Genomic DNA, 14,089 nt, shown 5'->3' on the forward strand with positions numbered 1-14,089 from the left:
TACTTAACTTTTGTGATCTGGACATATTAGGTAACTATAATATTAAAAAGTTATAAAAATTTTAAGTAAAAAAATAATATATTTTAAATTGGCATATTATATATCCATATTTTAAAGTCATCAATAAAAAATTTTTAAATAAAAAATTAAGACCTTTGAAGTTGAGATTTCTGAAAATCATAGCTAATCCAAAATAATATGAGAGGCTTTATGAATCAAGGATATTTTGAGAAAAATCATACATCAAGATAGACTCCTAAGATTCCTTTCAATATTATGACTTATTGATCTTCCAAAAGATACTTCTGGGGAAGGTACTTAATAATTTCAAAGAATGATTCAAAATCATAAGTTAATTATTGATGTTCTTAACAGGAAAATAATAAACTGCTTTATATACTGTTTTATTTTCATCGATTAAAGTAATACCACAGATTTTTTTAAAGAAAAAAGTTTTGTATTTTTAACATAAATACAGTAAAAAACTTGTTCCCAGAAATAAAGATACCATGGAAGTTCTATATTACATTAACAATTACTCAAGTGAAAAGTTCTACTATTATTTTTCAACATCTATCACTTGTTTAATATTAATAAAGCCATTTCCTGAATTGGTTTCCATTGCAATTGGGGGATTTTCTGAAAAGAAAAGGAAGGGAAACCAAAAAGAATGAAAGAAGTAAATATTCTTTGAGATTTAATTCATAATTTATTTTTAAACCTTGAGCAAGCAATTCTGATGCAAAACAACAATAAAACAATTCAGAAAACATTAACAGTCATCAGATGAAAAAAAAGAAAACCTAAAAATAGATTTAAAATTTTATCTGTTTTACAAAAACTGTAAATTTATAAAATCAATCTCTATTAAAATAATAATATTATACTGAATACATATGTAAAGTTTTATAATAAGAATATAACCTCAAAAAGCATACGCAACCTATTATAAATAAAATGTTGATAATATATTGTAATAAGAAACCATTCAATTATTCCTTATTTCTAAATTAATCAAATCACAGTTCATAATAATGGAAATATTTAATGCAATACTCTATTAAAAAATTATTCCTTTGGAGAAAATGCCCTTATAAGGAATTGCAAATTATACGGAGAATAAACTTTCTAAAACTTATTCCAATTACTTATAAATTTAAGTTTAAAGAATGAAGATACTGACAATTATTTATGGCAAAATTTGTCATCTTTTTTAAAAATGAATTTTAATTTTATTATGAAAGAACTATCACAAACTGATAATCTATCTGTGGATACAAATCATTTGTGTTTAATAAGCACAATTAATATTCTTATTATATAATATTATCTGGACAAATATGATTTTTAAAAAGGGATGCATAATTAAAGTGAAAAATATAAAACTAGATGTGTACTTTGAAATTGGATGAGTATAATTTTAGTAAGTTAGGGAAGAAACAGACATTTTTATTATAATTTGTGAATTTTTAAAACTCTGAGGTTGTAGGACCTGTCATTTAGTAATGGTAAAGAAGTCAAACCTGGAACATATTTCATTTATAATTTTTTTTAAAAGATCTAGTGCAGAATATATCTTTTTGCCTACATTTTGCTATAGGCTAAAACCACACATTTGGAAAAATTGCCATATCTTTAAATTGTGAATTTCTATTATATACAAACATTAGTCACAACACTAGTTAACTCAATTCTCCTCAATCATCCCTTCTTTTCCTAATTTTTGAATTTCTAAAGTTGTGTAAGAATATTTCCTTCTGAAATTTCAAATTAACTCTCTTCACAAGGTTGCCAACATTAAGAGTCCTGTTTGGCATCAAGGTCACTATTAAAGGGAAACAGGCTTTTCATATATGTGTGAAAAATCAAGAATGTATGGCTTGATAATTTGAACTATGACTCAAAGGCTACAAAACTGTGTATACTTTTTGATCTAGCAGTACCACTACTGGTCTGTATCCCAAAGAGATCATAAAAGAGGGAAAGGATCCACATGTGCAAAATTTTTTGGAAGTTTTTTATATGGTGGCAAGGAATTGGACATTCAAAGGATATCTATCAATTGGGAGATGTCTAAATAAGCTATGTTATAGAAATATAATAGAATACTATTTTTCCATAAGAAATGGTGAACAGGCTGATTTCAGAAAAGCCAGGGAAAGATTTATATGAACTAATGCTGAGTGAAGCGAGCAGAACCAGGAAAATATTGTACACAGTAACAGCAAGACTATGTGATGATCAAATATGACATACTTAGCTCTTCTCAGCAATATGGTGATCCAAGACTATTCCAACAGACTTTGGGTGGAAAATACTCTCCACATCCAGAAAAAGAAATATGGAGACTGAATGTGGATAGAAAGACACTATTTTAACCTTTGTTGTTGTTATTGTTTTTGTTACTTTTGTTTTCTTGTGATAACCTATATCAGTTGTCTTGAGAAGAAGAGAGTTAAGAGAGGGAGGGAGAAAAAAAATTGAAACTCAAAATCTTAGAAAAATGAATGCTGAAAATGGTTTTTATTTGTAATTGGAAAACAATATACTATTAAAATTAATATAAAAAATGCATGGCTTAAAAGAAATGCCTGGGGTGGGGAGTAATAAGGTCTGAGAGGAAAGTGATCTACAACTATTTTTAAAGTATTATTTATTAATTAACACAATTATTTATTAATATCAACACAGTCCCCAGATTTTAAATTTGGAAGGTATAATAAACTAAGCTATAAATGTACATTTGAAAATATGAAATTGACTCATTTCAATTAAACAAAAACTTACTTATTAAGTATCTATTGTTTGTTCAAGTTATTGTGCTTGGAGAGACACAATAAGAAACAAAAGATATGACTCTCAAAGAGTTAACATTTTACTGAAGGGACTATATTTGGGCCAGCTAGTCCAGAGTTAGAAGACAAAATATGGAGAGAAGTGATGACAAATGAGACTGGGTAAGAAATGAGTTAGATTATGGAAGGTTGTAAATGCTAAGATGAAAAATGGCACCCTGGTTGAAAAGGCCAAAGGGTTAAATTAAATACCAAAAATTGAATGGGAAACACATGTAGTTGTCATCTGTTAATAAATTTGTTCTATTTCCTCATCTTCCCTCTATGCCAAATTAAAGGAATTCAGATTTCTAATCTTTTATACTATTTACTCTTCTGAATTCATTTTTTTAAAATAACTTTTTAAAAATTTATCTTAAAAAATTGGGGGTGGGGAACAGCTAGGTGGCACAGTGACTCAGGACTCATGACCTGAGTTCAAATCCGGCCTCAGTAACCTCACACTTCCTAGCTGGGCAAGTCATTTAGCCCCAGATGCCTCAGCAAAAACAAATAAATAAATAAATAAAAAAGGTAAGGCAGTTAGAGTTAAGTGACTTGCCCACGGTCACCTAGTTAGTAAGTGTATTTAAGTGTCAAGTCCTCCTGACTTCAGGACTGGTGCTGTATCTATTGTACCATTTTTATTGTTGTTGAGTTGTTTTAGTCATTATCTAACACTTTATGAGCCATTTGGGTTTTTTTGGGCAGAGATACTGAGAAGTTTCACATTTCTTTTCCAGCTCATTTTACAGATAAGAAAACTGAGACAAATAAGGTTAAGTGAAGGGTCACAAAACTAGTCTCTGAGGCCAGATCAGTTCTTCCTGAACTCCAAATCTGGCACTCTATCCAAGGAGTCATCTAGTAACCCTCTTAAGTCAAAGGAATACTTATAAAGTGACATTTTATCTTACCAATTGTTAACTTGGAGTAGTGTCAAGTTGGTCTGAGCTGCAATCTGCTTTTTCTCATCTTCTGTTGGATAGGGATGCTAAAAAAATTTAAGTTACTAATAAGTATCAATGTAACAACAGGAACTATGTAAGAATTACTAAAGTGAAAAATAAAATACAAATTATTATTAATAAAGTTCTAGCAAATAACAATTAAGCTTTAGGCAAAAACTAATTTTAGCTTTACCCACGAAATGTCACCATTTTTATTAGACACACCATCAAAGAAACAGAATACTTCTTATAGCTGTCTAAGAGCTGTTGTTAGTTTAATCAATAATTAGCAAAACATGTGATAAAAATTGCATTGTCTATTTTTTTGTCTAGAAGTTTGGTAACATAAAAGAAATGAATAAAATCAGAATAAATTGATCAGGATAAGAAGTTTGAAAATTATGATAAATATTTCTGTTTGTTGATAGTAAAAAAAACTAAACCAGGAATATACTTCAAATGTTGCCAAACAAAAAACATTTCTGCATACAATTAGATGTTATTACTTATTAGCTTCTGGATGAAAAACCATTTTATTATATACTAAATATATAAAATCCTACCTGCTTTGGACATGAATTATTTAGCTGTCAGTTAAGTGATATTAATACAAAAACCATTATTTTCATTAGTTTATTTTGAATCTAGAACAGCATTTATAAAATTTGGTATCTTAAATTAAAGGACTACTAAGAATAACAAAAATCAGCTTTCTATGATGCAAAATGTAAAGAATTAATTTTCTCTATCTGACTTACACAAAAAAGTTAATTCCTCCAACTTTTTAAAAGCATTTTTTTTTTTTTGTAGCTAAGGAAAGGGGAAAAGAATGAAACATAGGATAGGAGAGGGCATTAATTTTAACATATTAGATAAACTTGAATGCTGAAGTAGGGCAGAAAATCAGGAGCACTTAGAAAAAAATAACATGAGTAATTGATCAGATTTCATATTTGAACCTTTGATAGGATTTCCTCTAGAACAAATCGAACAGGATCAGTACTTGAGGCTATAGAGATTTAAGTAGGAAGGAAGGGAAGGTTTTTTTTTTTTTTTTTAATATAAAACTTGTATTAGCAAAAAGAATAGAGAACTGACAATTTTGTATCTGAAACAAAAAACAAATTTCATTGTATATTATATGTGTATATATTTCATTATATATATACCCCATATATATGTAATTTATACAACACTATTTGCTATTACATGTATGCATATGTTTATGTGCAAAAATATTTTTTGTAGGTAACTACCCACAAGGAAAGTCCTTCTATCAATGCAAATAAATCTACAACTGTTTTACAGCTTACTGTTTTACAGTTTTACAACACAGAATCTTAGAGAATTACCTGGTGGGAGGGCGCAAAAGTGGGGTAGGGGCTGGGAATAGGGGGGTAAAGAAACAGGGAACTAGAAGGAAAGGTTAAATCATACTTTCTATATACTTTCAGAAGTAGACCTGAACCCACTGACCCATATCTTCCTCATTTCAAGACCAACTCTATCCTAGACAACTATGTAGTTGGCAGGGAATGGGGAAACAACTTTATCTTAAATTTGATTTTATTCTTAAGACACTCATAAATAGATTCTACTGATGTACAATTATTAATGTACTTTTTTAAATGGCCAATTTACTTACTGTTAATGCTCTCTTTAAAAACAAGGCCATACATAATCAAAAGTACTCTAATCTATATATATATATATATATATATATATTCTGTTTTCTGAGAACTGAAAACACTCCTACTCTAAAATCTCTTGGTCTTATTTCCCCAAAAGTCTTTCTGCCTCTGCTACCATGATCACTACCATATCTAAATTAATCATACTAAAGTATCAACATGAATAAATTAGTTTGCTCAATGCATGGAACATCATTATAAAATATAAACCTCAGGCTTCTGTCCAGTTCATCAGAGTCAGTTAACTTAGGTAGATGAAAGACACAGAAACAGTGAGGGAGATAGGGGCCAGAGAAGAAAGAGAACATCTCAAAAGTCATTAGGTCTGGGGAATGGAGGATGAGGGGATAAAGATGAGGAGCAGGAGAAGGAAGAGGAGGACAAGTATCAGTGGAATTTCTAGGTTTAAAGAGTCAGATCCTCTTTTAGATTCTAAGTTGTTTAGTGATTTCTTTAGTTATTTCTCTTGGTATTTTCCTCCACGTTCCTATGCTGTAAATCTATAATGTTTAATGAATGAATGACTGAGAATTTGATTGCCACTTCAGATTCTCTAAGGGTGGAGAAAACCATGGGGTCTACTCACCTCTCCCTCTGAAGGGAAGAGTTAAGATGGCCCCCAATCTCTATGAAATCAGTTCTTCCCACTGATTTTTAGAAAGGCAGAGCCAACCCTAGACAGAATTTTTAAGCAGCAATTATTTTTCCTTTTGAAGTTTTCATGTGTCCCTTCCTTTTCTAAACTAAAAACATTCTGTTCCTTCTTCTGATTACCCTACTTTATACTATCCTCTCATTCTGTTTGATGAATAGTAAAAGCTTTCTCCTATAATTGTGTACTACTGGTACCATGCAGACCTCTATCACTCCAGCACAAAAGATTTTATTTTTATTTCCCCCAAAAGTCCTTCTGCCTCTGCCATCACAATCACTATCACATTGTTTTGAGCTACGGTGTCAAAATGAATAAATGTACAATTAAACTAAATAAATTTTTGACTAGTAGAATTTCAAGAAATTATGAGATAAATTTTAGTCCAGAAAGCTTTTAATATCCTACATAGAATGTTAACTCCAAGGAGGAGGAGAGAAGCAATAAAAAATACAGTGTTTTTCTGAAAAGTACTGCAGTTCTGTCCTTGGAACTTTGCTTCTCTAATTCTATTAGCTCTGCAACTGAAACTCAAGACCTAGGAAATAAAGAGTTTTGCCATTTAATGAAGAAGCCACAATTACTACTGCAGGGACTACCCTGGACTTAAGTCAATTAGAGAATTTCAACTCTAATGATCATTATATCCCAGTTTGTGAATGTTCCATGATAGTCACATACTTCTGTCAAGTGAGCCATCTGTACAGTACTTAACACATAGATGTTCCTTGCTAGGGAAAACCCATTTACCCGGATCATAGATCCAAAAATTTTTGAAAGGATCCAAGGAAAATTTTTTTCCTATTCAAGGCCTTATGAATCTTTGCTCCTCTGCTCCTAGATCAAGATCTTAGTCTCATTTTTTTTAATTCACTTGGATATTAGTCTGTAGCAAACTGAGTTACCTTGGACTCAGGTCTTCTACTACCTCATCCTACCATCTTGCCTTGAACGAATCTTACTAGACCAGAGAATTTGCTTCTGGGATGAACAAAATGGAAGAGTTGAAGGCTGTCAGCATAGTGGGTCTCTCAGAAACTAAACTCTCTTAATATACAGAAAATTATCATAGTCTTGAAATCTTTGGGAGAAAACGGAAGATTTGGGAAGTTCCTTGTGGAATGTGATTTATATTCTTTTGTATCCCAGAGCAAATTGTTCAAAATAGCAAGAGCTCATTAAATATTCAATGATTGAAATAACGTGGATGATAAACAATGTGTTCAAATTTACTTTTTTATGACTTAATTATCATAGTTCAAAACTATGTAATCTTGTCCATTCAGTCTACACTAATTAAGCCTACCACCTTCCAATTATGTTTATTCCTTTTTTTTTTTTTTGGTACCTATGTAATAAATCTAGAATATTATTGTAATTTTTACAAACCAATATGCATTTAAAATTTCCCATGCCCTTTTTAAAAAATCAATTTGTCTAATTTCCTTGATTAGTTTCTTAAGGATGTTATTTTCATGTTTTATAATTCCTTTCCAAAATTTACTAATGTTCTAAAAGCACTAATTTCTAGAATTAAGTCTAGTAGTCTGTGAAAAAAAATTTTTTTTTCTTTCATGATACATATCAAGCCACACAAAAAAACTATTCCAAAAAGTCTTCTAAAATTTGATCACAAAATCACAAAAATCTTACCCCTATATGCTGAAAGAGCCAAGATCTCATAACATTTGTAGCATGTTTTGGTAGAACTCCCCTTTTGTTCTTAGATGAGCCATCCTCTTGATGTAAGATGCTGAGATCTTGGTTTAACTGTAACTGAAGCTTTTAGATAAGTGGAAGAAAATGTTATAAGGCAACAAAAATTACATACATAACATACATTAAAACTTTAATTTAAAAATTACATAGAATGCTTATGACTGAAAGGGTGATTATCATTTAAACATTGTATTTGCAATAATACAGGGTTTTTTTTTTTAAACAGTCTACATGGATAGGGATAAGGATGTTAATAATATAAGAAACTCCTTACCTAAAATACAGGCACAATGTAGTTATAAGATAAATAGTCCTTGGAGCACATGAAATAGTTTTCATGTTCAGTAAACAAGGACTCATGTATTCTAGTCATAACATAATAAAATATGTTTTAATTATGTATATTCATAGCCTATTTACTCATATTTTAGGCACATTCAAAAAGAGGTGGATCATTCAAATTTGATGAGTCTTTGTTTCAAAAATAAAATGGTTTGGGTGTTGAAAAATATTTTAAAAGCAATTAAATCTGTTCTCTTCTTCATGTTCAGTTCTGGGCTCAGCTCATCAATGATATTCGATGTCTGTGTAACACAATTCATAGATCAGTAAAACAAGCTGTCTATTCAGCTATAAATCAGACTAGATAACAACAACACTGCTATATTTCTATTCTTACAATCTATAAACAGTATTCCTCATCTACTTGGTTATTCTATTGTGGATAGTTAGGCAGAACTACTTTGCCTTAGGCATACCACAATCAAGATGAATATTTGAAGGTCTTCATCTATATAGGGAATATCTTTTACACGTGGATTTTGTACAGGACATTTTCAAAGGCAGCGGCAAACAAACTTATATCTTCATGTTATTCTATTAACTTCCTCTTTCTCCCTTCTTTTACCTTCCCCTACACTTTACCTCATTCCTCCCTCCCCCATATAACAAAAAATAAAAAAAAAATGTCTCTTTTTAAAAAGAGGTAATGCCTATTCAATGATTTAAGAGTAATTTCTGCATAAATTATTCATTTGTAATCCAAACACAGATAGGTCAAAATGAAAATTTAAAAAAAATTCTCAAATGAGACCATGAAAAGAAAATATAATGCATAAAAGCAGCAAATTTGAACTTGATTTATATAAACAAGCAATGATGCTGAAAATACAAAATCATTAAAATAATAAATGTAAGTAATAGTCTATGCTCATTTCCTAAGGAAGTAAAACCAATATAAAGACCTTATAGTAAGAACAAAAGAGACAGAAACTTGCTTTAGCCAGCAAATACTTGCATTTTTCCAGAGACAAAAGATATGACAGCCAAGATAGATTTATACTGAATACTCATTTGCAAAATTCTACAGGTAAAGAGGGTGGAAGATCATGAGCTGTATCTACCTTCTAGTATGGCAAGAGACATTAGAGAGAAAAACCAACTAATGAAAATTACGCTAAGAAACACAACTAAGCCAGATCAGAAAAAGGGCATAATGTTGCTTTGTTTGGGAAAGGGTATATGTCCGAATCATACAAGACCCTTGACAATTGTGACAAAGAAAAATTTGCTCAACAACCTTCTGATTACTAATATAAATCAAGGCATGTAGTCAAAAGATAGTGTTGTCAAAGATGTTTGCTTTTGTCACAGAAGTTATGCAAATACAAACTCCAAATGGAAGAAAGAGATTCCCTCCAGATGGAAAAGTCTTCCAAACATCCCTTTATGACAATATATATCAACTCACAGGCCCCTAACATTGCAGAGCTCCTAAAATAGTCACATTTAGAATATTATCACAAAAATCCTGCCTAACTATTAAAAACTGGACAAAATAAGTAGATGAAGAAAGCCTCTCATAGAGATTATTACATGCAGTTCAATGGAAAATCCATAGATTTTCAGTACATATATCTTGAACTAGAAGTGAAAAATAATCTGAGCCCAGAACTGAATAGAAAGAAAAGGGCCTAGATTTTGTTTTTAACTATGTTTGCTTTCCTTTCTTGAAACAAAGTCCCATTTATTTTTAGCATCAATATTTATAGAATGCCATAGTTTCTAAATGATTGGTACAGCCAAATGGTGGACATGACTGGGCTACAATATATGATCAAAAAAGAACTGCACAAGAGAAATGAAGTAGGGACATCAGAAAGATTCATGAACAGAAAAGTTGAGATGGTTATGCAACAAATTAGGGATAAGCTAGTATACAATTCAGATGCTGTGGTGATATCTATACCAGACTTAAAAGACAGTCCCTGGAACTCTGAATCAATTCATTAGGGAACAGCCATTAGGAGACAAGGAAAAAAATTTACCAAAATGAGAATATGAGAGGACTGAGATCTATATTACTGGGAATACCTATGACAGATGAAATCACATACGTAGCAACATATTAAAGATGTTTTATAAACAGTAACTGGATGTTCCTATGTAAGGAATGTTAAAAAACCAACTGCTTATATAAGCAGGACTGCTTTTTATTTAAAATATTTGAATTCAAAAAGAAAATTTGAGACACTTTTCAAAATGTGTTTGTGATTTGAGGACTAATTTGTAAAAAAAGATTAAAGACAGAGAGGGAAAAAAGAACTGGATGTGGCAGAAAGAATCAATATAGGAGTAATTTTGTAGCATGGAATGCATGGAGAAAGGGCAGGTGAATGCCAAACGAGCAAGCTTTAAGCAACCAAAGGCAGCATTATATCATCCACATGCTAAGGAAAATAAGAAAAGAGGACAATAGCAAAAGATGTAGAATAAACAGAAGGCCTTTAGCAGTTAACTAGGCTAGATTGTTGAGTTGGAGGAACTTCCAAAGCTCTTTCTTCTTTACAAGTTGAATTGATTGGACAGGAGGGAGTCAAGAGGACCCAGATATACCTCTCTTCCCTGCCTGAGCTCCAGATTCTCTCTGATACTGGAAAGGGGAAGTTAGAGTCTCTTATCAAAAGAGCACTTGTTATCTAAGGAGGAGAAGCCACCTGAGTGAGATTTCTCAGATCAACAACTCCCAATATGACTGACTATATTGTGGAGAATGACTATGAATGTAAAAAATGATGATAGATAATTTTTCAAGTTCAAGAAATATTTTTAAAAGGAAAAAAAAAAAACAAGAAGATGAATGGTTGGCTGAACTAAATGGAAAAAGAGAAATGTTTCCAGATAATTTTAAAAAGAAGATTAAGAGACAGAAACTTTTAAAGAGAGAGAGAGAGAGAAAGGAAGAGAGAGAAAGAAACCAAGTATGAACCTTTCTGTTAAACAGGATAAACCCGGAAATGTAACCAAATCTTGTTTAATACATAGATACTTAAGGGCTTGCCAGCCACAGAACAGTCATATCCCTGCAACACCTGCAACAAAAGTTACTAGGAAGAAAGCAGAAAAGTACATGAATTAAAGTTCTTTTGGAGTATATTCCACAGAATGAGGGTAAATTAGAATTCAAACAGAGATATTATTGCAAATGAAAAAACAGGTTGGCGTAGTAGGATTATAGAAAACTATTTTTCTTCTAGACCTTAAAAAATGGATGAAAAAGTCTATGAAGCAAAAGCCTTCAAAGTTAGCTATTCTCCAGGTATCACCAAAAAACCCAATTACTCTTAACAATGCCTATAATTTATTGAGATGCTCAGAGATAACATACCTCCAAAGACTATTAAAAACCAGTTCTACCACTAGAACCTCCTATCTCTAGACTTAATGGGATGGATCCCTCTATCTCATCAAGACACAAAAGTGAACTAGTAATTAAATCAGCTTTTGAGCAATTATTGTGTAGCCCAAAATCAAGAGTTAGATCAATCTATACTAAGGAATTCAAAGTGACTGCTGTTATAAATATCGATGTCATATCTTCCTTAGAAAATTTGTATCTAATTGCAAATTGACTAAAGATGGGAAGGTTGCCCAATCACTTTAATAGAGATTACAGTGCAATTCAAAGCTCAGAAAAACAAACAAACAAATAAAAACTCCTATGAGTTTAATAAAGGGAAAGATTAAAGTGCATTAACTAAAGGCACATGTGTATGCTTCAACAGCTTCAGTTTCATCTTCTAGACCAAGAAACTACTTTCCTCACTTTTAGATGTCAAACTAAAAGGAGAAACAGATGATGAGAAGAAGAATATGCTGGAAGACCTTGAGGCACAGCTATGTTAATTATAATTGGGGTCCAATTAAGTTATATGTTACAGAAGCTCTTTAAAAAGGAAAATAGAAAGAAGTGGGGCAAGTGTGGCAATGAATATTCTGAAGGTAAAAACTAAAAAGTTAAAAAAGGAAGTACTGTCTGAGATATTATGAACTTTGTTACCTGTCTTATATTGACATGCTGGAGATTCATCAACAAAAATAATAACTGAAAACTGACATGTTTGTTTCACTGGGTGAATAGGAATAGGAAAAAAAAGAAATGAGCACATTAATTTTAATGTAAATGTAATGTATTTTAATATAGCTGTGTGACCCTGGGCAAGTCACTTAATCCCAATTGCCTCAGCAAAAAAATAAATAAAAAATAAAAAATTTCCAGTTTATTTTATTTACTAATATGACAAAAGAGGCTATATTTCTTATTATACTGGAACCACAAACCTCATTTGTGGTCTGCTTGAAAATATTACTGAAATCTGTTTTAAAAGAAAGGATTTTCATAATTTCTATTGACTAGTCACAGTATAATTTTTTTTTTTATTTACAAGTTATACGTATGGGTAATTTTACAGCATTGACAATTGCCAAACCTTTTGTTCCAATTTTTCCCCTCCTTCTCCCCACCCCCTCCCCTAGATGGCAGGTTGAACCAATACATGGTAAATATGTTAAAGTATAAATACAAAATAAGTATGTATGTCCAAACAGTTATTTTGCTGTACAAAAAGAATCGGACTCTGAAATAATATACAATTAGTCTGTGAAGGAAATAAAAACTGCAAGTGGACAAAAATAGAGGGATTGGAAATTCTATGTAATGGTTTTTAGTCATCTTCCAGAGTTCTTTTGCTGGATAAAGCTGGTTCAATTCATTACTACTCCATTGGAATTGATTTGGTTCATCTCATTGCTGAAGATGGTCAGGTCCATCAGAATTGATCATCATATAGTATTTGTTGTTGAAGTATATAATGATCTCTTGGTCCTGTTTATTTCATTCAGCATCAATTCATATAAGTTTCTCCAGGCCTTTTTGAAATCATCCTGTTGGTCATTTCTTACTGAATAATAATATTACATAATATTCATAAACCACAATTTATTCAGCCATTTTCCAACTGATTCACAGTAAAATTTTTAAAGAGTTCATTACGACAAAAAGTCTGCTATAGTCTTACAAGTAACTGGTAAAACAAACTACGTGGAAGAGACAAATTAGCTTAATAATAAATGTAGTAATTACTTTTCCTGTAATGCAAAGGGGATATATGATATTTTACATATTTAAAAAAAATTTTGCTTTCTTATCCCATATTACAATTTTGTACCTAGATCTATGCAGTACTGTATCTGAGTGATAAAAATAGGAATTTAACTATGAAAAAGATGAATCACTTGTGCAAATAGTAATAATTAATGAAATAAAATAAATTGGATACACGAAGCCATCAAACTTATGAAATTTTTTAAACTCTGTCAAAACTAAGAGGCCAGAAAGCTGTCCTTTACTCAATATGCCTAGAACTGCAGCAAATTTAGCATACAAATACTAGCTGTAGTCTGTATTTATCCGCTTATGTTGTAGATTCAAATATTACCTGTCCCATGGTCTTGTGATTTAATCCTTAACCTTTTAAAAACAATATTAGCAAAAAGTATAAATTTTTAGAAAATTTGTGGAGAGATTAGAGCAGCCAACCTACCATATAAACATTAAATTAAAATATTATTTGTTCAATAAACTAAGTAATCTTTAAAAATCAAATACTGCCACTTTTCCAAGTACATTTTCATAAACTACATGGTTAGTATTAACAGCTTCTCTAGAATAATCTGTGAATATCCAATACAGCTTAACATTAATCCTTTATATTAAGTCAATATGAAAAATTTTATTAACATCTTTCCCCCAAGACAGGCCGTCTAGGGCTTAAGTTCTATCATAGCAAATAGCCTAAAGACTTCTGTTTATGAAATTACAGGATTGTAGAATAAGTGTCATCAAGTTTCTATTTTCTATCCCCTGAACTTAAATTTTATTTAATTTATATTTTATTTTAAGAT

General features: G+C 31.0%; 1 protein-coding gene across 1 annotated transcript in view; it reads right to left on the minus strand.

Moving 5' to 3' along the window:
- The window catches only part of PKNOX1 (PBX/knotted 1 homeobox 1), a 189,188-nt gene that overhangs the window by 35,477 nt on the left and 139,622 nt on the right, over positions 1 to 14,089 (minus strand). The window contains exons 9-10 of the mRNA XM_051984807.1: positions 7,781 to 7,909; positions 3,752 to 3,828 (exon numbers count right to left, since the gene is read on the minus strand). Coding sequence (XP_051840767.1) covers positions 3,752 to 3,828; positions 7,781 to 7,909 — 206 coding nt within the window. The remainder of the gene's footprint in view (positions 1 to 3,751; positions 3,829 to 7,780; positions 7,910 to 14,089) is intronic.

The sequence above is a fragment of the Antechinus flavipes genome, chromosome 3, assembly GCF_016432865.1.
Source record: "Antechinus flavipes isolate AdamAnt ecotype Samford, QLD, Australia chromosome 3, AdamAnt_v2, whole genome shotgun sequence".
Taxonomy (NCBI): Eukaryota; Metazoa; Chordata; class Mammalia; order Dasyuromorphia; family Dasyuridae; genus Antechinus; species Antechinus flavipes.